General features: G+C 37.9%; 1 protein-coding gene across 4 annotated transcripts; it reads right to left on the bottom strand.

Moving 5' to 3' along the window:
• Positions 1-15,739: 15,739 nt before the first annotated feature.
• On the bottom strand, positions 15,740-21,488 carry LOC309491875 (CD209 antigen-like protein C). 4 transcript variants are annotated; one of them, XM_082190898.1, is made up of 6 exons: positions 21,177-21,481; positions 18,578-18,889; positions 18,374-18,498; positions 17,658-17,764; positions 17,468-17,574; positions 15,740-16,084 (listed from the first exon to the last, which is right to left on the bottom strand). In XM_082190898.1, coding segments are annotated over exons 1-6 (807 nt in total). In that variant the 5' UTR covers positions 21,331-21,481; the 3' UTR covers positions 15,740-16,082. The 4 variants fall into 4 exon arrangements, with proteins under 4 accessions (XP_082047024.1, XP_082047025.1, XP_082047026.1 ...); XM_082190899.1 differs by lacking the exon at positions 15,740-16,084 and having other exon boundaries at positions 16,907-17,574; positions 18,578-18,623; positions 18,663-18,889; positions 21,177-21,488; XM_082190900.1 differs by lacking the exons at positions 15,740-16,084; positions 21,177-21,481 and adding an exon at positions 18,980-19,065 and having other exon boundaries at positions 16,907-17,574.
• Positions 21,489-23,318: the final 1,830 nt, after the last annotated feature.

The following is a 23,318-nucleotide window of genomic DNA, read 5'->3' as shown; positions in this document are numbered from 1 at the left end:
AATGGACAAATTAACATGAACATTATACTTTTAATGCTATTCCTTTAGAGATGCACCGATTGATCGCCTGGTGACCAGAATTGGCCGATTTTCACGTGATCGGCCATGACCGGCGACCGGCCGATCAGTCTGACATACTATGCCGATTTTATGCCGGTCAAATGCACTCGGGCGCCGCATGATTAACATCGCGCAACTTCAGCATCACACGTGCACACGGAACGCACATGTAGGAAATCTCGTGAATTACTGCCGTTTCAGACGCAAGCGCGAGCGGCACGTGAGCAGCGTGTATTTTTTTTCGCCGTGCATGTTAATCAATGCATTCACACCGCGAGCAGGAGCAAACGCGTGAGCAGCAGTGAAGCTGGGGTTTTGGCACTGAGTCTATTTGCTACGCTGCTCATGCTCAATTAAAGTGAAAGCACACTTTTTATGGACAAAATAAATATGATTTTGAATAAAAATAAATATGACTCGGCGCCGAGTACATGCTAAAAAAATACAATTTAATTACACCTAAATTACCCGGAACAATTTGTCCCAGGAACTTTTTTCCCCCAGACCTGTTGATAGCTGCGTTTCCACCGAGGTCTAAAGTACCGTGAAGATTAGGCAAAGTGCCTAATGTGATGTCCGGTGATGTAGGACTGCACATACCGCAACAGATTAAAAAAAAATTGTGGTTGAAATGAAATGCTGCGTGAAGTCAACCAATCAAAATGCTGCATGGAGTCAACCAATCAAAATGCGGCATGAACTCAACCAATCAGCATGTTTCTGTTCCTGAACTTTGAAAAAGTGCACCTGAGACCCGCAGTTACAGATTAATTGACAGCTGCTGTCAGACTCTAAAATGGAGAGTGACTCACAGGGTCGCAAGACGACGTAAAGTACATGCATCTGATGAGTTTTATCGAGTTGATGTCAATAGCGCGCGCTCTCTGTAGGCATATTCATATTTTGCTGCTATGTGAAAAAATCCAGCAAAATGCGCCGGCGCGTTTGTCGACCCCAGAGGACTAACTTTAGCCTAACCATAAATTGTGATTAAAATATATATGCTCACTCACATCAAGACGCCGCTGCGGTGGTGGAGTCCATGCAGGAGTAGCAGCGTTTGGCACTGCGTCACTTTTCAGCGCGAGCTGTGTGGAGAAGCCCATTTCCACCTCTATTGCGTTGGAGAAGCAATCCCGCGTAAAATGCAGGTTTCACACTCACGGTCTTCCAGGCCAAGTGCATGCAAACACTGGCGCCTAATTTCCAAGTCTGCTGGAAAGCTGTGCAGTCCAGCAGTGCAGTTGCAACCAGCAACACTACACCTACGTACCCTCCTGACCACTGTACTAAATACAGATAAATCTACGCTAACTTGAAGCTATCCAAACTGATGCAATACTATGTGTGGTAGCTCGTACCAAGGGCGTGGTGCGCTGGAACCTGCTTACGTCACGCAGTACCGCAAACATCCAATAGGAAAATTCAGCAGAAGAAAGTTGCACACATAAGAGTTTTTTTTTTGTGGGATACTCCTTGTATTTTTTTTTTATTGTGTTGAACTGTTGTATAAAAGGAGTTTCACATTCACAGTTGTGTGTTATAGCTGTATATGAACACATACTGATGTACAGCCACACCACACTCTTGTTGGTGTGAAATGAATAATGCATGTGTTGTGTGTGTATAACAGTGGTGTGACTCACAACAGCTGCAGCATCTCAATATATGGCCCCATGTTCCTGAGACTGCTGTTTAAGTACACATAAACAATCATCAGTCAAAGAAGTGTGTTATTAATGATGTATAAATGTGTATAACTGTATAAATGTGTGTGAGAGAATCTTACTTGGGCACGGGAGGTTTACGTTAATGAATTGTGGGAGGTCCAGGGCTTGGATGTTGACGGATAGTGTCATTAATCCACTGCTGATACTGTGAGATGCGGGTGTAAACACTGGGCAAGATGTTTGAACTACAGTTAAATGCCCAGCTGGTGATGCCAGACTGAACCCACAGTGTTGACTCATCATTGGACCTCCAGAATCCCCCTGCAGAAGAGGTTTTCTGTTTTCTGTCACCTGTTTAGCTTTTTCATGCCAAGTACAAACTGAAAAAGAAATCAAGTATTAGATGTTTATAGATACAATGAATCTTGACAGACATGGTCTGTATGCAGTAATGAGTAATAATCATCGTACACAGTATGCGCTTGCAACACCAGCAGATCTCCTAGCACAGATCATATTGTTGGTGAAGGTTTTATTTGTCCGTTTTATCAGGTGGTTCAGTCGATTAAGCTAGTTATGACACTGATTATATTCCACCACAAAAACTTCAGCCACCTGCAGAGTCACAGGATGAGCTAGATTCACTGGACACACGCACACACGCACACATCATCATGATATCTTTATCTGAATAAATTAGTCAAATCTAGTTACTGACAGGACCTATGTACCTCCAGGTGCAGTTTGTCCCCAGCCTATGATCCGACTACTGGTGCCAGCAAGGAAATCACTGCCGTGAGCCACCAGACACAGTGGACTGATATTAAAGGAGACTGGAGAAGACAAGTGCAGCAGAGCGATGTCATTGTCTACATCATCAGTCATATTATTGTACAAGTAGTGAATGTAGATTTTTTTGTACATCGCTCATTATCTTTCCCAATTACACATATACGCTGGCCTCATTCATACGGTAATTAGGCCTATAAAACAAAAACAGTGCAAGAACAATCACAAAAGACAGTTAAAAAAAAAGTCTGAATATATTGTACAGTTGGTACTCAACCAAAATAATACCTGCGGCGGTAAAATTGGGGGTGTGTATTTGCTGCCTTTTACCGCTAAGAGGCACTACAATCACAGACTTTGAAAAGTGTCCGTTTATTCTCTCTATTGGGTAATCTGCCGCGGCTCGTTGAGAGCTGGTAGCAGATAAATTCAAGTGAAACATTGTAGTTAAGCATGAGAGCATATTCTAGTACACCTCAAAACCAAAATCAAGACTTCATAAAAGGACATAATTGGACCCCTTTAAAAAATAATTTGCACATGCAGTTTAACCCCATTTCAGTGAGCGTGGCATAAATGACATACCCAAAATTAAAAAAGTTGTTTCTTAACGTCTCATTTGTGTGAATTTGCTAGCTAGCTCCCCATTGTAAAAAGCTTCAAGCAATCTACTTCCACTCACAATCTAGTGTTAACTATTATTTGCTAACATTTGCTATTCTATTTTGTTGAATCTCTTTGTCAGTAGATTTTTTTTGTCATTACATTGTGTCTGCAGTGTCTGCATGGTCAATAAAATGATCCTAAAGTTTTCTGAATCATCATTTCACATTAACACATTTTATTTCTATATTTAATGCTTGCACAAGGACAGTTAAATAGCCTGTCAGTAATACAGCTCATGCTTTACAAATACTCTCTATGCTGAGACAGTCAATTTCTTCTGTACGTTGTGTTGTTGATAGCCTATACAAAAAACAATGCACTTACAATATTAAAGTTAATTATAAATTACTTCCTTCCTTCCATGTACAGGGAACGCTTTCCCAGTGGTCCTGTAGGAACAGCAGTGACTTCCCAGACCTAAAGCCCTGTCCCTTCTCCGCCTTAATTTGCGGGGGGACCAGGAGGCTTCTGTCTAGGCACTGGAAGGTGGCAGTAATAGTGGCGCTTTCAACAGATCCCCATTCAGTCGACGTCAACTACGTCTGACGTTCTCGACTGAAAGGGAACGTTCTGGTTGCGTATGCAACCCACCGTTCTCTGAAGGAGGGAACGGAGGACGTAGTCCCCTCGCCACTACTGCTGGAGCACCGCTGACTCTGGGGGCCGCTCAGCTCCTCAGCGAAAAAGCAACTGGTGCGTGCGTCCACTTCCGTGTTCATACCCGCGCTGCGGGGTGGAGCGTGAAATCACGCACGCCAATGTTGAATTGGCTTGATTAAATAGTAGTACGAAGAAGACAGGCTCCCTAAGCGTGATCCCCATTCAGTCTATGTCGACTACGCCCTCCGTTCCCTCCTTCAGGGAATGGTGGGTTGCATACGCAACCAGGACGTTTATACCTACATACATATGCCTATATATAAATATAGCCATTGTCTATATATATATATATATAAATATTGTAGGCCAGTGCAGCCTCAAATGACTGTCGGCAGTTGTAGTTAAGGATAAGTTGACGAATAAAATGACCAATAAAATGTTTAGTTTATGGAAGATATTGCCTACAGTAGCTATATTGTGACAAAATTATAAAAAAAAATGGTCAAAAGAGAGATAATTCTGTGTAGTCAATACAGTACAAAAACAAACTACTGAGTGATTTTAAAGGGATACTTCACCTCTGGAAAGATGAATGTGTATTTAAAATGGGTCATTTATGTAGAAGAAATGTGAAATTATTTTTGAATTTGGAGCTTTCTAGACTGAGAAAAGCCAGAAAATGTATTTTTGGCTTATGTGGATGAAAGACAACAACTCCCAGAATGCACTTACTTCACTGCCCTAGGAGGCCACTCCCAAGCCACGCCTACTGGTAAGAGAGTGCAGCAGTTAAACAACAAGGCTTAGCTACTAGTGAGTCTCCCCGGGATTTCGAGATCGCCCAAAATGTCCGGGATTCGGCTTTTGCGTTCTACAGTCGCCATTCATTATGTTTACTGTGGCGAGCAGGACGAGACTGAGGGGCGCGGGAGAACGATGAGAGGCCGGTGCACCGGCGTGATTACCGATGAGCAGGTCGCACTGCAGTCAAAGACGCACCGTCTGTGAGACGCACCGGTCTCGTATCTCTCAGGGAGGAGCGGGAATTTTCTTAGCAATGTTAAAACGCACATCAACCGATCACTTGTTTAGTGTTCATGTAAACACTACATTAAGATTCACCAATCGGAATGAATTCAGTTAGATTGAAACAAAGTTGTGCATGTAAACAATGAATGGCGACTGCAGAGAGAGCAAAAGCCGAATCCCGGGCATTTTGGACGATCTTGACGGCCGGACATGTCCGGGAAAAAGAGGATGGTAACCCCTACTACTCAGCTTTCTCCACAGAACAAGAGCCTGGGCTAGCTTAGCTTCCAAAGAAAGACGGCTGACACTGTTTGTACATTCTGTGAGTGAGATCCCACCCTCTATGGGCGGGTTGAAAACATGCGGAACGAGCTCCTCCTACTGGCTGTAGTCTGGCCAAAAAATCCTCCGATGACGCAAAATGACGATTTTTGCGTCATCGGAGGATTTTGTCCAGACAAAAAATACATAAATCTCTCGTCTCAGGGGATATGAGGGTGGAAAGCACGGTAATTCGAAAATACTACAGGTTTTCTACTAATACAAAGCTCAATGCTAAATCCTGAAGTATCCCTTTAATATAGAAATCTTTCATAGACCATATTTCGCAATAACAATAACAAGCCTCTTAGGGCGTCAGGGTGTTTTAAGAGTTGGTGTACTACGTTTTAGGATCAACATGCTTTTTAAGCTCATAGTTGTGTTTTGGATTTTAAAATAGGGGGTTGTGCGCTAGGAGACGAAGTAGATTTAGAAAGTGTAACCCTTTGACGTGTGTGATCACACGGTGTGATCAGAACATTCAGTGCATCACATGATCATCTGCTAAATTCAAATGTGCTTTTGAGCTTTGACTGGCTCTGCAAGACATATATGACAACTATTCAGTTTTCAACCACATAAGTACTAGCAGAACAGTACAGTTATAGTTTGTAAAATACACACTGATGTAGTGCTGTCACTAACGATTATTTTGGTAATCGAGTAATCGGTTGATTATTTTGATGAGTAATTGAGTAATCGATTTTTTTCCCTTTTCTGGTAATAAAAATAGATATAAGCAAACAATAGCCTTTAAAATGACTTAAAATACATAATAATCAAAACAGGCAAACTCAGAGCGAGGGTTTAAACTTTTATTTTGAAATCGCAACAGTTTGCATATTTAGAAACATACTGACATATTCTCCTAGCCTGGAAATCCAGACCCAAATCTGAAAGATTAAGAGTCTGGCATCGAGTAATGAAAATCGGCCAGCTCGAGGGGCGGCACCAGGCATGCATTTGAACATTTCTCTGCACGCAATGACCAATCACAACAATATAGCCCCATACGCTTAGCTACCAGTGGACCTAACTGGTAGATTAGACTCTTGCCGTATCCGGTCGGCAAAAACAGCAAAAACACCCTTCTTGCAGAGGAACGATTCGAGCGCCGTCTTCTGTTCCTCTTTGAGATAAAAAGCCAAGTCTAACTCGTTCATTGTAGCGGCCAAAGCCGTTTCAAACAACTGTGTTCATCCAGAGCCATCTTGCAATGTTTACTAATGACTTCGACGTCACAGCGCTGTCGTCATCTTGCCTCTAGCCCGCCTATATTAGATAACCCGATGTGATTGGTGCAGCTCGGATACAAGGGCATATTTAATGAACATCATTACTCAACGCCAGAGCAACTCGCTGAGCAAATTCGACTTGTGCTCTCGCGAGAACTCTGGATTTCCAGGGTAATATTCTCCTGTGTTGGCGTAGGTTTATAAATTATTTACCTTCCAAATCTGATGAAATGGCGCACATTGCGTTCCCAGATTAACGTTAATAGCAACCCAAACTCACAGTATATGGAGAGATGGAATTGTAGACGGGCTCCACGCATTTAAATGATAACATTTAATGTCAAGCAAAATGGAGCCGCTCCGAGAACCACTCAACCTACACGCATGTAAATATATATTAAACCTGCAGGGCAGATATTTATTTAAATGAATCTTTGTGAGTTCGCAATAGCACTATGCTACAGTATGGTTTTTAAATGATTTTAATACATTTAAATGTAACCAATGAAATGACATTTGAGGAAACTCTGTGTGCTCAGTGGCCCAATAGCTGTCTGGTTTAGGTGTGAAAATGTCCCCTGACAAAAACCTTGAGGGGATTTCTTGCAATGGCAACAAATGGCTGTAGCATGGTAGAATTCCTCAGCAACACGCGTCCGAATTGGTGTCATTACGGAAGTATCCGGACAGGTGGAGTTTGATATATACGGTCAGGCGTACTTGTGGATACTTCCAGAAATCTGTTGTGTATACAGGCGTTTACTAGTCCGTAGACCGTTTCTTTTCAAACTTTATTTTTAAAGGTTTTACATTTAAACCAAAATGAACTTAAAGTAACAAACAGATAGACCGACCAAAGAAGAAATTAATCACTATAATGTGAAGCCACAATACAATGAATCATGTTCCCTAGACACATGTTAAGTGGAATAATTATATATATTTTATAATGTAAATGGCAACTATTTATCAAAGAAAGTTTTCCATTTCTTCCAGTAACTTTCCCCTTTTTCTGAAGCATGCCTTAAGAAAAAGGTCAGTTTCTCCATGTTGTATATTTCGTTTGTAATTTCTATCCACTGCGATGAAGTAGGAGGGTCTATGTTCAGCCATTTATGCGTACTGGCCTTCTTGCTTGATGCTTGTAAGATTTGTAGCAGATATCGGTCTTCCTTTCTTGTCCCACTTGGTATATTTCCAAGGTAAAACACAGAAAAAGTCTCATCTAGTTGTAATCCCAATATCATTTTTATATATCTAATAACATCTGTCCAGTAGGGGGGCGACCTTAGAACACCCCCAAAAGATGTGAAAATGCCCTGCTGATTTCTGTCCACAGTTCTCCAGCAATTACCGTGTTCAGAATTTTTAGTCTGTTGTTGTTTGATCTTTGGAGTAATGAAGTACCTTAATGTATTTTTCCAAGTAAATTCTCTCCATAAGTCAGAGCTGGAAGTAGTAGCAATGGTTTCACATATATTTAGCCAATCGTCCTCGGTTATCTGTACACCGTTTCATGCAGTGAAAGTCATTTTCGGTTTTCGACCAAGTGCATCCAGAATGTTCGGTTTCGACCCAGAATTTTTATTTCGTTTGCATCCCTAAAGGCAAGACAACTCCTTGATCTTCTTAAGAAATTGAGGAGTTTTGACATTAAACACACACACACACACACACACACACACACACACACACACACACACACACACACACACACACACACACACACACACACACACACTCAAACTATGGTAAATAGATCAAAGAATGAGAGTATCCTTACATAATAATAATAATATTGTTTCATTGCACTGTGACCTAACTGAAGAACAAACTTTCACAAACAGTCAATCAGGCAAATAAGATCACTGGGCATAAACACTCCCTCTAGGACTTATTTGATCATTTTATGGGGGGAAAAACGGTAATTGTGATTTTTCCTTAAGATCATTCTCACCCCCAAAATTCCTTTGGCAGGAAGAAATATGGATAAAAAAATTATTTGTCATTTGTCATTATGGCAGTTATTATTTTAAATCCCATTATTTTCTAATGTAATGCAAGAGAATGTTTGGCATTATAGTGATTTTTAATTGAATGTGTTTGATTTTAAAAATCATATTATCACATTTTCTTGGATAATGATGATTAGACATGGACAATTATTTTATCCAATACATGATACATCTTTTCATATAGGTAGTAGACAATACAAATCTACCCAAAACAGTTACATTGCTCACACTGCTGATAAACAAATAAAGTTAACCTAACATATGCATTTGAAAGTTATTGGCCAAACAGATCTTTATGAAAGTCTACATTGTTGTTGCAGATGAAATATAACATGTATAAAATGAAATAGAAAATGTTTTATCAGGTTAAATGTCGATTATCTACTTAACCGTCAGTCAAGCGCATCCAAAATGTTTGTAGTTTTTAACACTTTTTACTTGTGTTTGTATTTCTGAACCAAATCCTCCTCCAAAGCGCAATGGGTTGTGGGCAATATTAGCCGTTATAGTGAGCACAGATCCACACTCTGAAAATCCACTGAAAATAGCCTTTAATCTTTTTAATGATACTCAGTTTGTCAATATCAAGTAAGAATGTGATGTTTTAACTGCAGTGAATGATGAACAACAATAATCTGGGGCCACCGTTTAAAGGGGTTAAATAAAAGCTAAGAAAATTACTTCATCTCAGATTACAAGAGTTCTCAAACTCACCGGGATGGCAAACAGAAATATCACAACTTTATGATTCAAGAACATTTCAATAGTTTTACATGTCAGTTGAGATAGAGACGCAAAATGTGTGCATCAATATAGATTTGAAACTGAGAGCAAAGTCCATATCGATTCCTTTTCAGAAACAAATTTCCAGTTCAAACATCAACTTAATTTTCTTTTTAATGATCAATTCTCATCTAATTCATTGTAATGCATAGATATTGGATTTATCTGACAACTGAAAAATACGTAGGAATTCAACAAGACACATTAAAATCCAGTGTTATTTTACATATGATATTGCTTGATCGTTTTGATCAGAAGATTCAGTACTCCTTCAGAAAAATGTGTCATATGTCCATCTGATCTCAGTATATAATTATTAGTAGTAATGATCTTTTATGAGAACATGATGGATGTTTAATACTATCGGGAATAGCTTTCTACATCTGCCTGTGCATTATGTGTTATTTGAAGGTGTCTGCAGTGAGGTGTACCTGCACCACAAGACCCAGAGTGTGGAAGATATGAGTGCCGTCACCCTTAAACTGCTCCACATCCTGAGAAAGCAAAGAAAATGATCAGGTTTGACCAAAAACTCTAACAGAATGAGTATTTTTATTTCAGGATAATACTATTGTTGTGGTCATATATTTACATACACCTTGCAGAATCTGTAAAATGTCAATAGTTTAAGCAAAATATGAGGGATCATTCAAATCTCTTGCTGTTTTTTGTAAAAGTAATGCCCTGAAAAGGTTAATTCTATACTGTGTGCTATTACCTGAACGATCCACTACTGTTTTTATGTTTTGTGAAAGTTGCAAACATTCAAAAGGTAAACACACCATAATAAGAACCAGGGGTTGAAACTTTTAAACAGGATGATCAGGGTAAGTCTTTGTTATTCTGTCTTCTGGGAAACATGTCTAATGAAGCGTTTTAATGGAAGTGCTAAATGAAAAAAACAAGATGAGCCCCAATGAGCTAATGTATAATATACAGTGCAATGCATAAGTGAATACACCCATGCTAAAGTTGACTAAAAAGAGGAATAAAAAATCATATTTTGGAAATTGAACTTAATGCCTTAATGTAAAAAATTAGGAAAAATCCAACCTTTATGGACACCAATTTGCTTTGTGAATGAATAATTTATCGTAAATAAATAAATGTTCTTCCTTAAAATACATGGTGCATAAGTGAGTACACCCCTATGTTAAATTCCCATAGAGGCAGGCAGATTTTTATTTTTAAGTATTTAAAAAAAAAAAAAAATTAGGATACTATGCATCCTGATAAAGTTCCCTTGGCCTTTGGAATTAAAATAGCCCCACATCATCACATAGCCTTCACCATACCTAGAGATTGGCATGGGGTACTTTCCATAAGATCATCTCTCAATGCAAATCAAACCAGCTATTAGGCTAACTGAAATAAAACCATGCCAATCTCTAGGTATGGTGAAGGCTATGTGATGATGTGGGGCTATTTTAATTCCAAAGGCCAAGGGAACTTTATCAGGATGCATAGTATCCTAAAAAAAAAATAAAAAAAAATAGTTAAAAATAAAAATCTGCCTGCCTCTATGGGAATTTAACATAGGGGTGTACTAACTTATGCACCATGTATTTTAAGGAAGAACATTTATTTATTTACGATACATTATTCATTCACAAAGAAAATTGGTGTCCATAAAGGTTGGATTTTTCCTAATTTTTTAAATTAAGGCATTAAGTTCAATTTCCAAAATATGATTTTTTATTCCTCTTTTTAGTCAACTTTAGCATGGGTGTATTCACTTATGCATTGCACTGTATGTCTAATACATGGGAAAGTTAAAGGGTCTATTAAAAAGAGTTGTGTTATTGAGGACATTGTTTTCTATGTGCCTGAATATTTAGTCATGGTTCCTTAACTTACTGTAGCATTCAAATGACCTGAACACAAATGCTACGCAAGAATACTTTGGCTTCAGCTAATGATTGATTTTGCCTGATAGATTTTGAATAATACAGTAAGTTAAGGATCCATGACTAAATATTCAGGAACATAGAAAACAAAGTATTCTTGTGTAGCATTTGTGTTCAGGTCATTAAACCTCCCTTGGTCTCAGCAATAAGATTCAGTGAATTGCCATGTGTCTATTCAAATAGAATGTTTGCATATATTCTATCATGTCTGGCAACTAGGATATATATATATATAAATTAAAGGTAATTTTTTTATGATCTATAAGTGTTACATGAATCTTGTAACATGAATAATTTGCTATACTTTTTTTCATTAGCTATTCAACCACATACACACACAAAAAAAAAAAAAAAAGTTTCACTCTCATAGTTTGCAATCAATCACACAGCTCCCTCTTGTGGTCAACACAGGATAGTGTTAAATAATACAGGCCTCATACAAAAATATATCATCTTGTGTGCAAAATTAAACATTTTGACGTCACCGTCAGCCGTAGTGACTGCGGTCACGACCACTGAGTGGCAGAAAGACTAAGCAGCATCATTGGTTTTCAGTGTGAATGGCAATTTTTTTGGTTTTCCTCTAGTGAATGTGAGCTTCTCCTTAGAGGTAAGGACAGCCGAGGTTTAGAGGTAAGGTTTCGCCGACGTTATGGGGTTTGCCTGCCTTCACTATACGTATAGCGCGACACGATAAGATGCTTCTGTCGCCTTCATGTTAATAGTGCCAAACGACTGTATTATGCTTTTTTGTGACTGCAAATCATCACGCTTCCTCTCAAAAAACTCAACTGCCTTGTTCACTAAATTCGTGTGCTTAGTTTCAATGTGACGCCTAAGTTTGCATGGTTTCATGCTATCATTTGCTAGCACCTCCTTGCAGACCACACACTGCGGCAGAGGTGCAGCCTCGGACCCCGACCAGGTAAACCTAACTTTAAGTACTCAGGATCATATTTCCTATGTTTTTTTGCTGGGTCCTGTCTCCTCCCTTAATGCTGACTTCTGTTGACTTGGGACAAGGAAACGATGCATTTTAAAGCTAATACACACACACACACAATTACCGATATCAATAGAGCTATAGAGTTATTTTTTCCTCCCCTGTTATAACCGCTGATATAAAGCATTCACAGGCAAATGTATTTCCCTGGCGTCGAAATCACGCACATATAAAAGTAAGGAAACACGATTCCTGGCTGAACTTGTAAGGAACACTATATTGATTAAAAGTGAATGAATATTGACACAAGATATCTATCAGAAATATAGTAATTGTGTATGATCTGTCTAATGTATCAAAGCATGCTGCCTGACAGAAAGAAAGATTTTATCTGTTCATCCATCGATTAATTTACCTTTTAGATTTAATAGTGAATAAATGTTTTTGTGAATCAAAATGGCCAGATTTTTTTTATTCTTGCAATCCCATGCCAAATTTTAGGCCATGTATGTATGAATGCATGTAAAATGTGTAGGTTGGACACATTGACTGTAATAAGTTACTTATATTTTATTGAACAACCTCTTCCTCTAATGAGAGTATAAGCCCTTTAGTTTAGACATGCTCATGTGAATAGCTTTTATATACAGTAGGTCTGTTGTGTTTGTTTTAAATTTGTTCTGAGATTAGACATGACTTTTTTCCCTCACTGTAATTCCTATAACTTGCAATATTCTAAAACAACATTTGGAAACAAATACATTAAGGCAATTCTAAAATGTATTCTGTGTTTGTCGTGTGTACTAAAGTCTGTCATCATTAGAGCGCCACCCTCAGGCTGAATACCGCAAGGACATTCGAATTCTATCAAAAGTGTGTCTGATGTGTTCAGCGATTAGGATATAAAGCAGGGCTATTCAATCAGTTTGTCATGGGGGCCAGTTCATGAAAAGTATCCCAAATGAGGGGCCGGAGAGATAGCTTACAATATGAGTGATGACACAACAGCAATATAGGAGCCCATATGTTGTATTTTTTCCACCAAAGACACCCAAGTAGACTTTTTTTCCTACATTTAAACATGCTCATGATATATTTAGCCGACCTATCTGACAACACTGGTGGAAAAGGCAGTGTTGTAAGCTGGAAGTACAACGAATAAAGATAATACTAGCCATGGTAAAGTATATTGTCTCTTTTAACTCACCACTTAATTTTGCACACAAGAGGCATTGGTGAATAAGGCAATGTAGCGATCTCCGCTGTGGAGCCACAGCCGCCAAATGAGCAGACAGGCCCTGTAGCTTGCCGGCGCACCATCAGTTACTAGCATGTTACAGCCTAAATCCAGCTTGTTCTCCTCAAAGAATGAAAGAATTGCATCAAAAATTACCTCACCAGTCGTGTGTCCCTCAAAAGGAAGTAATCCAAGTAGATCCTCCTGGAAGCAATTTCCATAAAAAAATCTCACATGAGGCACAACTGCGATGTTGTCAGTCGATTCATCCACTGCAAGAGACATTACCAGTGCCTTCCTCAGCGCATCCAAGAGTCTCTCAAAGACGCCCGATGCAAGGGCCTCCACTCTCCTAATAGCTGAGGTGTCTGATAAGTGAATTTTCTTGATTGAATCAAGCAAGCTGTTTCAGGTTTTCTTGTCTATAACCACCTCTTCAATTGACGCAAGCATATACTCCTTGACAGTCTCTGCATCGGTACATGGCCTTTTCTTAGCCGCCGAGCATCCGAGCCCAGTGGGAAAGTGGTGTCAAAGTTAGCATGGCTAGTCTTATAACTTGAGAAGACATTTTATCTTCACACAGACATGCACTTATTGCAGAGTAAACATGCGGGCCTAGCACAGACAGATGTAAACAAATACTGTCTCAGTTCTGTGGTCTTCCATCTGTCAGTGTCTTTCAAGCCTCTTGGTTTCCTTGCAAACACATTTGAAATGCATGTTTTAAGCTTCAGAAACTGTAAACTGATGTACTTGACATGCCCAGATGACAGTCTTGATCCTAGTGGTCCCTTCAGCCACATGAGGATCAGTTTGTGCATAACCCCAAACATCAACTGTATATACCAGATGAATAAACGCATATTTGTGGACTTGCATCGATGCACAAACACAGTACACAGATTATTAATTAAGTGTACAGACGAACATTTGCAGTCCTGTCTTTCTGTGTGCAACACTGATATCCGACCGTATGGAAAAAATGATTTTGGTTCCTATGACAAGCTTTCTGACAACAGCGATTAACTTACCTCTATAATGAACTGTTGAAACGTGCATTCCTCAGAACAATATTGAGTATTTATATGGTAAATAATCCTAATTTTTGTAGAGCACTTGAAGCATGCATTTATTTATAATTTTAACTGTTAGAAACAGAAGAGTACACATTAAATATTTATAATCCTGTGGCCCCCTCTAAAGGACAACATTAGTATTACAGCCAATGTGAGTCTGTGGGATTTATAAACATTGACGAAATATGATTTGAAATGTTATTATAATGATTTTATAAAGTTAAAACAAGATTCAAATAAAAATAAAAAAAAAACTTGAAAATAACATTTTAGTGAGCAGAATGAACCAATGAGTGGTGGATGTATTCATTAGAATGTAAATGAAAAGCTTGAACAATAATACACTCTAAGTGTCACAAACTGCTCAGAGACACGAGGGTAGAGGATCCAAACGCAGCTTTTATTTAAGGGGCAATCCAAAGTACAGGCAAAGTCAAGCACAGGAAGAGGGTCAAGCACAGGAAGGCAGTCCAAACAAACAAATAAACAAACAACCAAAACAGGCAGGGGTCAGAGGCAAAAGAGTAATCCACAGAACAAGCAAGAAATCCCCAAAAAAACAAGCGACATGAAAACCAGGGAAAACGCTCAGAAGTGCAGTGCAACAACATACAAAACTTCGCGGTGAGTGAATGAGTGAACATGGTATAGATTTTCATGCAAGTAATTTTATATTGTCTAAATATGAATGCAAAAGCACCTGTGAATGTCCAGCAGATGGCAGTAGAAGAATTGGCCCACAACTGAAGGCAGGTGGTGCTCCTCCTGAGACTGATCTCAAAATGTTTTATCAGTTCTCAATGTTAGATTGGTTATTTCTGAATAAATCACCCGATGGCCGTCCCACACTACTTTTTGTGTACATTTGTCACACCCATAATAACCTGAACACAGCTTTATGGACTTCACATAATAATAATAAACTTTATTTAATATAACGCCTTTAAAGCAGCTTCTCAAGACACTTCACACAATAAAACAGACAGATATAAAAAGCGTACAAAAAAAGAGCAGATTTGAATACAAAATAGTTAAAACCATCAAGAAAAAGGTAACTTAAAAAAAATTGCTTTCAGGTTAGATTTAAAAATGCTTAGATTGTGTGCATCTCTAATATGAAGTGAGTGTGTTCCAGAGTTTAGGAGCATAGGATGATAAAGCCCTGTCCCCTACAGATCGCAAACGTGTCTGGGACAGCCAGTAAACCAGCTTGAGAGGAGCGCAAATGATGCTTGGGAAAAGTTACTGAAAGATACTGAAGGGCCAGACCATGCAGTGCCTTAGGGTGGCATACACTGTGCAATTGTAGCCCGAATTTGAGACGAATTCTGACTCGTGTGACAAATTTTTTAATTTTTTTTTTGTCGGGCTGATGTTCAGATTTGTCGTGCAGTGTTACATTGTTAGACTGTTGATCATCATTTTGCAATTGTTGATAGGCTACAGAAAAATGTCACGTCCCAATAGTGGACATTTTTCTGTTTTTAAAGCATAAAATCAGTTTGCGTTTTATTGCGTTTCAATATTCATTGCGTTACAACATTTTAATCAAATTTTTTAAACATTTATAATACATTTTTTTAAACATTTACCCCCGATTTCTCAAACAAAGCTTTAAGCCTAGTCTGAGACTAAAAAGCATGCTTGGGCTGTTTTACCTGAAAGAAACTTGCACTGACAAATATTAAAATATGTCAGTGCCATTGTTTTGTCTCAAGATTCAAACCAGTAATGTTTTTTCTTCTTCTTCCTAAGTCACGTTTATAAAAGCTACTTAAATGTCCTAATTAATCTAATCTTGGCTTAATCTGAGTACAGTCTGTGAAAAGGGCTTATTCTCTCAATACTAAAACTAAGCATTCTTTGTAAAATGTTGGTCTAAACAATAAGTATTCTGCCTATTTTAATATATTAGCCTACTGTAAAAAAAAAAAAAAAAAAAAATTTGTGTGAGAAAAGACACATCCAACATTACTTTTGAGGAGTCTTGTTTATAGTATGGAAGAGTTGCCTGGGATTGCTTTGATTATTATCAATAATCTGAGAAAAATAAGTAGATCTTAAGCCGGCGCACACTGTGCGATTTTGTCCATGATTTGGTCGTCTGAGACATATTTTCAAATTCTAAAAGATTCCTCTAATCCTAGACTAAAATCTGAAGTCTTTGATCGTTAGTTTGACATGTTCACCGGCAGCCGATTAAATATGACCTCAGACGAAATTCTGTCAGTGTCAGAAGATTTGACTCTCAGTCCTGCAGTGTGACTTCTACGACAACCGTCAAATTGTCTTCGTTTTTCAAGACAAGTCATGACCAAAATTAACGTTAGAGATTTCTTTGTAGTCACCATTTCAATCCCGCGTGTAACACAGCTCACATCACCGAACGTGTCATTGATTGATGATGTAAAACTCCAGTTTTTAACGGATCTTGACTGTCGTACAGTCTGACATTAATGACAACTGAGATCTTACAGTGTGACACGGCTTACAGCGAGGATCATGTTCGTACAGTCTGACAAGCAACAGTCGTAAAGGACTATAATAAATCGCACAGTGGCTTTAGACTCAATTGGAGCTCTATATAAGCTTGGGGCAAATGTATACTTTATATTAAGGTTCACTTTCACAGGTTATTAATGTAAATAAATGCTTTATATAATGAGGAGGAGATTTAAGCTAAGCTATGTTTTAATGGTACAAAGACATCTTTTAAGTCAAAAGATCAGGGCTGATTTGATTTGTCATGACCCCTTTAACTAGTCCATCACTGTTTTGATCTGGTCAGTCTTCAGTATATGAGCTGTGTGTCATCTAAAGGTTTAATCTTCAGTCTTCCATCAAAGTTATTCGTTTTGTGTTCTGGGTTCAAGCTACTGTTGGTTATATTTGACTGAACTCTGTGTTTGGACTTATTTATTAAATACATTAATAAATAATGTATTTATTGTGATAAGATGTCATCATGTTTTATATATACTTTACACACTGTCACTATAAAGTAGTGACTGTCATTATTTACAACTATGGGGAGAATATTAATAAACTTGACTCAGTTACAACACAGTTCCCATGTTATTACGGCTGTGATTAAAATATATTTAATTACTCATTTTTTAAATATTTTTCACACAGATAAATTTAAAAGCATTTTCACATGGATAATCATACCACCCTAATGGATATAACACAGCACAGTTCTCTTTGTTACGTCCATTTGGTTCTCCCAACCTCCAGGACCTGCATCAACAGATCAGCATTAGATGTTCAGACTGTGAGATATGATCATTTATTAGAGAATAATCAGTTCAGTGATTTCTCACCCAGAGGTCAGTGTGCTGCCATCAACCCATGTCCATCTGCCCTCCTCATCACTGTCAGTCAGACCCATCCAGACTCCAGTACTTCCAGACATCTTCTTTACAAGCTCCTAGTAGAACCAACAAGGAAACTACATTTAAAGGGTTAGTTCACCTAAATATGAACAATGCTATCATCAGTTTCTCACACTCATGTTGTTCCAGCTCCATAAAACTTTCATTCATCTTCGGTACACAAATAAAGATATTTTTTATGAAATCTGAGAGATTTCTCTCCCTCCATTAAAAGTCTATTCACCCAAAACACTGACGATTAAAAAAGTTCACAAAGACATCGTAAAAGAAATCCATATGAATTGAGCCGTTTAATCCAAGTGTTCTGAAGAGACACGATCACCTTAAATGATGAACAGATTCAATTTAGCTTTTATTCACATATAAACTTTGATCAGCAAACAAACATAGAGCAACATTGTTCTCATGCATCAAGCAAGAACGGTTGATCTCTGCGTATGTTCGATGATCATTTTGAACCGTCAGAGTTTTTGGAGAGACAGAAAACTTTCAGATTACATTAAAAATATCTTTCATTTGTTTTCTGAGGAAGAACAAAGTCTTATGGGTTTGAAAAGAGGAGGTTGAGGAATTGATGACAGAGATGATGGTCATACTGTAAGAGTGCAGCACAACCTTCGGTGGTCAATCTATTTTTCACTCACTTCTTTCTCTCTGTTGTTTATGATGATCAGATCAGCTCCTCTCTCTGTACAGTATCTTCTGCTCTCAGACCAGCTCTTCTCCTCAGAAGACATATAGTAAAAACTGGATTGATGAATACATCCATCTGTAAACAGAACCAGATCGTCTACTAGCACTTTTTACCACTGGTACTGAATTATGGAAACACTATAGTTTAACATTACCCATTTCATTGAGCATCTTCCACAGTTCATTTCTCTCCTGATTGAACTGGCCTCTTTCATTAGTCTGGTAATTATTCTTGGTTACTCCATCACTTTCATTTGTCAAGGTTATGTCCTTTTCTAGTAGCTGGTCTCTCTCTTCTGTGAGGTTGGTAATCATGTTTAGTAACTGTTGTCTCTCTTCTGTATAGTTTGTGCTCTTGGTATGGATGTGGACACACAGCACTATGACTGCAGTCAGCAGAAGAACACACAGAAGCACCAAACACACTGGAGCTGCTCTGGAGCTTCTGGTCTTCACACAATCACTTCCTGAAAATAAAGTAAAGAAAATAATGATAAAGGTTTTATTCATTTCCTAATGGTGTGTTGTATTTGTACCTGTATGGTTTCTCTGAGTGCCTCTGTCCAGATCTTGTGTTCCATCAGTGTTTATATTGCCATAAACATGCTGAGACATTTTTGTTCACTTGGTCATGGAAATGATGGAAGCTTATGTGTGTTTCTTCTCTCTAGTCCTCTGCTATTTGTGACTCTAAATTTAGTAAATGAAGCCAATAAGTGTCAAAGTACAAGAGCATGTGACTTCCTGTCTGATAATACCAATGAATTTGCATAACAAAAATCTCTTGCTAAATGGCACCATTGTGGTAGTGTGGTTAGATGTAGTAGCCGGGTTCAAGTTTACACATTTTCAGGGTGACTCTTGTTCAGTTGCATTGTTTAACAGCTCACTGGAGAAGTTGATCAATAAACAACAACTTCAATTTCAGATTGTTCTTCACACAAACATATCATATGACTACAGAAGACTTGGAATAATCCCCCAGGTCATATTTGATGATACTTTTAATAGCACTTTAAAAGCGTGTTCTTTTAAGCTTTTTTTTTTATCTCAAGAAATCTTTAAAACATTTTCATTTCATTTTCATATTATTATTATTATTATTGTGTTAAATTATTTCCAGGATTTTACAAGATGTAACTAATATTTCACAGTAAATTACATTATCACACAGGCTTTAACTGTGATATTTCAAAATACCATATTCAGAATTTTACTGTGAAAATAATGCAGGAAACTACTGTAAATTCAGTCTTTTGCGAACACTGTGTCATTGAGCTCTCGTCTCCTCTGTGGTCTCATCTGATGGATTCAGCGGTAAGTGTTAAAATGTCAAAATTTGCTCAATTAAACAATATGATAGTGCATGTAATTTAAAAGTATTAACCAAATAGCGTTAGTTGTAGGTTATGTTGTTAGCAGTTAACATACTCGCGTAGGTTTGATCATGCAAAGACTGTGTAATTTTTCACTCTACTAAAGCATAAAAATACCACAATATGTTTGCAGATATTTAGGAAACATGCTGAGTTCACATACTCGTTTCTCTGAAAAACACTTCTACAGCCAGTTATTTTACTTATTTCTTTAACCCGTTCCGTGTTGGAATGTCTGTTTTTTGTTCTGGTCTGTGTGTGATCTCTCCCACTGCCGGTTCACCTTAATGGTATTTCGACACCCTGGGATGCCAGTTGGCAGGAAACACAGAGTATTGGAAACGAACAAACAAACTGGGTCAAACATTGTAGATTCTACCCGACCTAAAAATCCCCATGTAAAAATCTCAATGAGCGGAGTGGAATAAAGTAAGTGTTAAGCAGGATTGATATTCAAAACGGTAATCACGCACTGCTTTGTGCATTGGAATTAACTGTTACTTCACAGTAAAATACAGTAATTCTACAGGAGCACACTGCTAAATCACAGTAATCTGATGGCATTAACTGTATCTTCACAGTAAAATACAGTAATTCTACAGGATCACACTGCTATATCACACTAATGCGATGAAAATCGATAAAAATGAAACAGTAACTTCCTGCAAAACCAATTCAACTAGTAGCCAGTAATTTACTGTAAATGTACGGTCAAATAATTTACAGTTTGAGGATTGTGACTAACAGCACTAAAGTCAAGGCTAAGATCACTTTTTATGATCTGTGTTTTCTCTGTTTCTCCACCAACACAAATATAGAGCAGCATTCTCATGAACATTATTATGAAGGCATCAGGTCTTCCCTAAAACCGTCATGATAACACTAAACTAATGCTGGATGTATCTGTGCAGTTTTTCTGACACTCAAATACACCTGACCTCATCTGAGGTTCACTTCATCAATAAAGGGCAAACAATAGACTGACGCTGTGCTTCAGTTGTGTTCAATGTTATCAGGTTACAGTTTAGTTCATAAAATCATTTCAGATATCAGATTTATGACCATCCTAACTAAAACACACAAGCTGAGTAAACATGTTGCTCTGTTTTTAAATACAAACGGTTAGTAATTAAATCCAGTAATAGCATCAGAAGAACAAAAAGTAGAAGCAAACACACTGTAGCTGCTATTGAGCTTCTGATCTTCACACAATCACTTCCTGAACACCACAATCATGACATTAGATGACTGAATATGTGCAGACTGTGATGTTTCTATGATCTTCACACAATCTCTTCCTGAATACCACATTTATGACATTAGATAACTGAATATGTGCAGACTGTGATGTTTCTATCAAAGTAATGAATGTGATTACCTGAACGCTGAAGTGGTTGGTGTGTGTTTATCTCTGTCCTGAAGTCATGATCTCTCTCTGCACTCTCATAGATTTCCACTGTCATCTCCAGTCTCTCTGTCTGCCTTCCCTCAGACTCAGTCCCAATCACATCATCATAAATACTATCAGACATTTCTTCTCTTTAACAATAATTGATTTTGTTCCTTGTTTTTTTTTTTTTTTATATGTAATCAGCACTCGTCTTCTTTTTAAAGCTAGTGGCAAACAAGCTTGTGGTCAATGTGTGAAAAAAAAAAAAAAAGTGCCATCAGACCCTTAAAGTTGACATGAAGCAGAAGTTGTGATGGTCTTTTCTGATGTATGTGAAACTCAGCCGTGTGAGTGACAGCCCAGCAAGCAATTTTGTGTTTAAAAGACATAATAGCCGTCCAAACACAGCCCTGACGTCTAGGCTAAAACAAGGCAAAATTTGGGCTGTCAGTGAAAATTTAATAGACGTCTAAACATAGCCAAATAATAGACTAGTCATCAGTTACTGTAGATAACATGTCACAGAAATTAAACCAAACACCTTGTAATCACTGTTGACTTTGCTTACATGATGGAATATCATACATCTCTCAAGTTATTTTGGTAAAAATGACATGTAACCAAATTCAAGGGTATTTTGTCTAGAAGTGTGTCACTCATAGCCAGACTATCGGGTCTATGGTCAGCCGAGGCGGTGAAATGACGGCTATTGCTCGCTGGGAGGTTGCACCAGTAAACACGTCATCAGAGAAGAGATGTCATTGCAAGAGGGAGGGGAAGTTGATGACTTTGACTTTTAAATTTGATGTGCATTGATCAATTATTTATAAATACTGCTACATTACATAAAATATAATGCAAGGCAAGTTTATTTATATAGCAAATTTCATACAGTATGGCAATTCAAAGTGCTTTACAAAAGGAATTCAAATAATCACAAAATAAAAGTTACTGGGTTGTCACTTTTCATGTTTTCTGGGTTGGTAGATGCACCGGGGACCCGATTATAGCATTTAAACACAGAAAAAGTCAGATTTTCATGATATGTGCCCTTTTAAATCAGTTAAGATTTGACAATCACCTAGTGTGTTCCAGGCCTTATACGTTTAGAACCATCCGTGAAGTAAATCTATAAAAATATATATACCTATAAAGTATTTAGCAATAAAGATTTTTACATTTTAACCCGTAGAATTATAGTGGCCACATTACGTTACCACTATATTGTTCATGTGAGTGTAAATGTAATCCGATAATTTATTTAGAATATCAAATTTTGTGTATAGAATCGGTCAAATCAATAATTTGAAAGATGCTCATAATCATTCCTCTATAGGGCATCACCATCTTGAATGGCAAAGCGAGTCTCATTTGCTTGATATCGAGAATAACATGCACACACTGCAACTTCCTGAAGCCACTTCCTGAACACGTCAGACATGATGTTTCGGTATGTCTCTGTTCACACAGCACAGGACACATACTTTCCTTTACACAGGACAGATCATTGCAATTTAAGTAGTAAATTACAGCCTTTAAACTATAACCGATCCAACTTGTGCTCTATTGCTAATGCTCAAGGACAACATTAGATGCAGGCATTCTTGTTTTAACAACAGCTGAATAAACAAGAAGTTAAAATTGAGGAACTTGAGGGACACAATATTGACAGTTACTTTGTCTACTTTTTCTCCACCAACAAAAGTAGTTCCAAATGAAGCCAAAGCAGAAAGAGCCCAGAGAAACCCATGAGATTCATGTTGAATTAATTCCCCACGTCTCGGCAGAAGATGACATCCACAGCCATCCAAATTCATTCACTCATTATCATTCATTGTTTCAAGTGGACTATATTAGTGGAGTAAAGTAGGGAATAGTGAATTGGGGTTTAGGGGGAGATTTCAAACACAGCCAATGACTTGCTCATAAAGATATTTGATGACTCACTCTTAAAGACCATATTAATGTATCAGCTTATATTAGAAATGCTCCTCTCACAGATTCTATTAAATTACACGGACAAACAGCCCACCCTGATGACATAGAAACAACCAGGGCCTAAAACCAACTTTTTGCCACATCACTTAATACAATTTACTGGCCATAAATATCTTTTATCAGTTATAACAG

This window comes from Leuciscus leuciscus, assembly GCF_965113295.1.
Source record: "Leuciscus leuciscus genome assembly, contig: HAP1_SCAFFOLD_659, whole genome shotgun sequence".
Lineage (NCBI taxonomy): Eukaryota > Metazoa > Chordata > Actinopteri > Cypriniformes > Leuciscidae > Leuciscus > Leuciscus leuciscus.
The sequence above is the reverse complement of the archived record's forward strand: the minus strand, read 5'-3'. Positions and strand labels throughout refer to the sequence as shown.

Coding starts and splice junctions, on each gene's coding strand:
- LOC309491875 (XM_082190897.1), bottom strand. CDS start 21,330: ATGTCTGATAGTATTTATGATGATGTGATTGGGACTGAGTCTGAGGGA. Junction 18,890..21,176: donor CCAACCACTTCAGCGTTCAG/GTAATCACATTC, acceptor CTTTATTTTCAG/GAAGTGATTGTGTGAAGACC. Junction 17,765..18,373: donor TAAACAACAGAGAGAAAGAA/GTGAGTGAAAAA, acceptor TGGTTCTACTAG/GAGCTTGTAAAGAAGATGTC.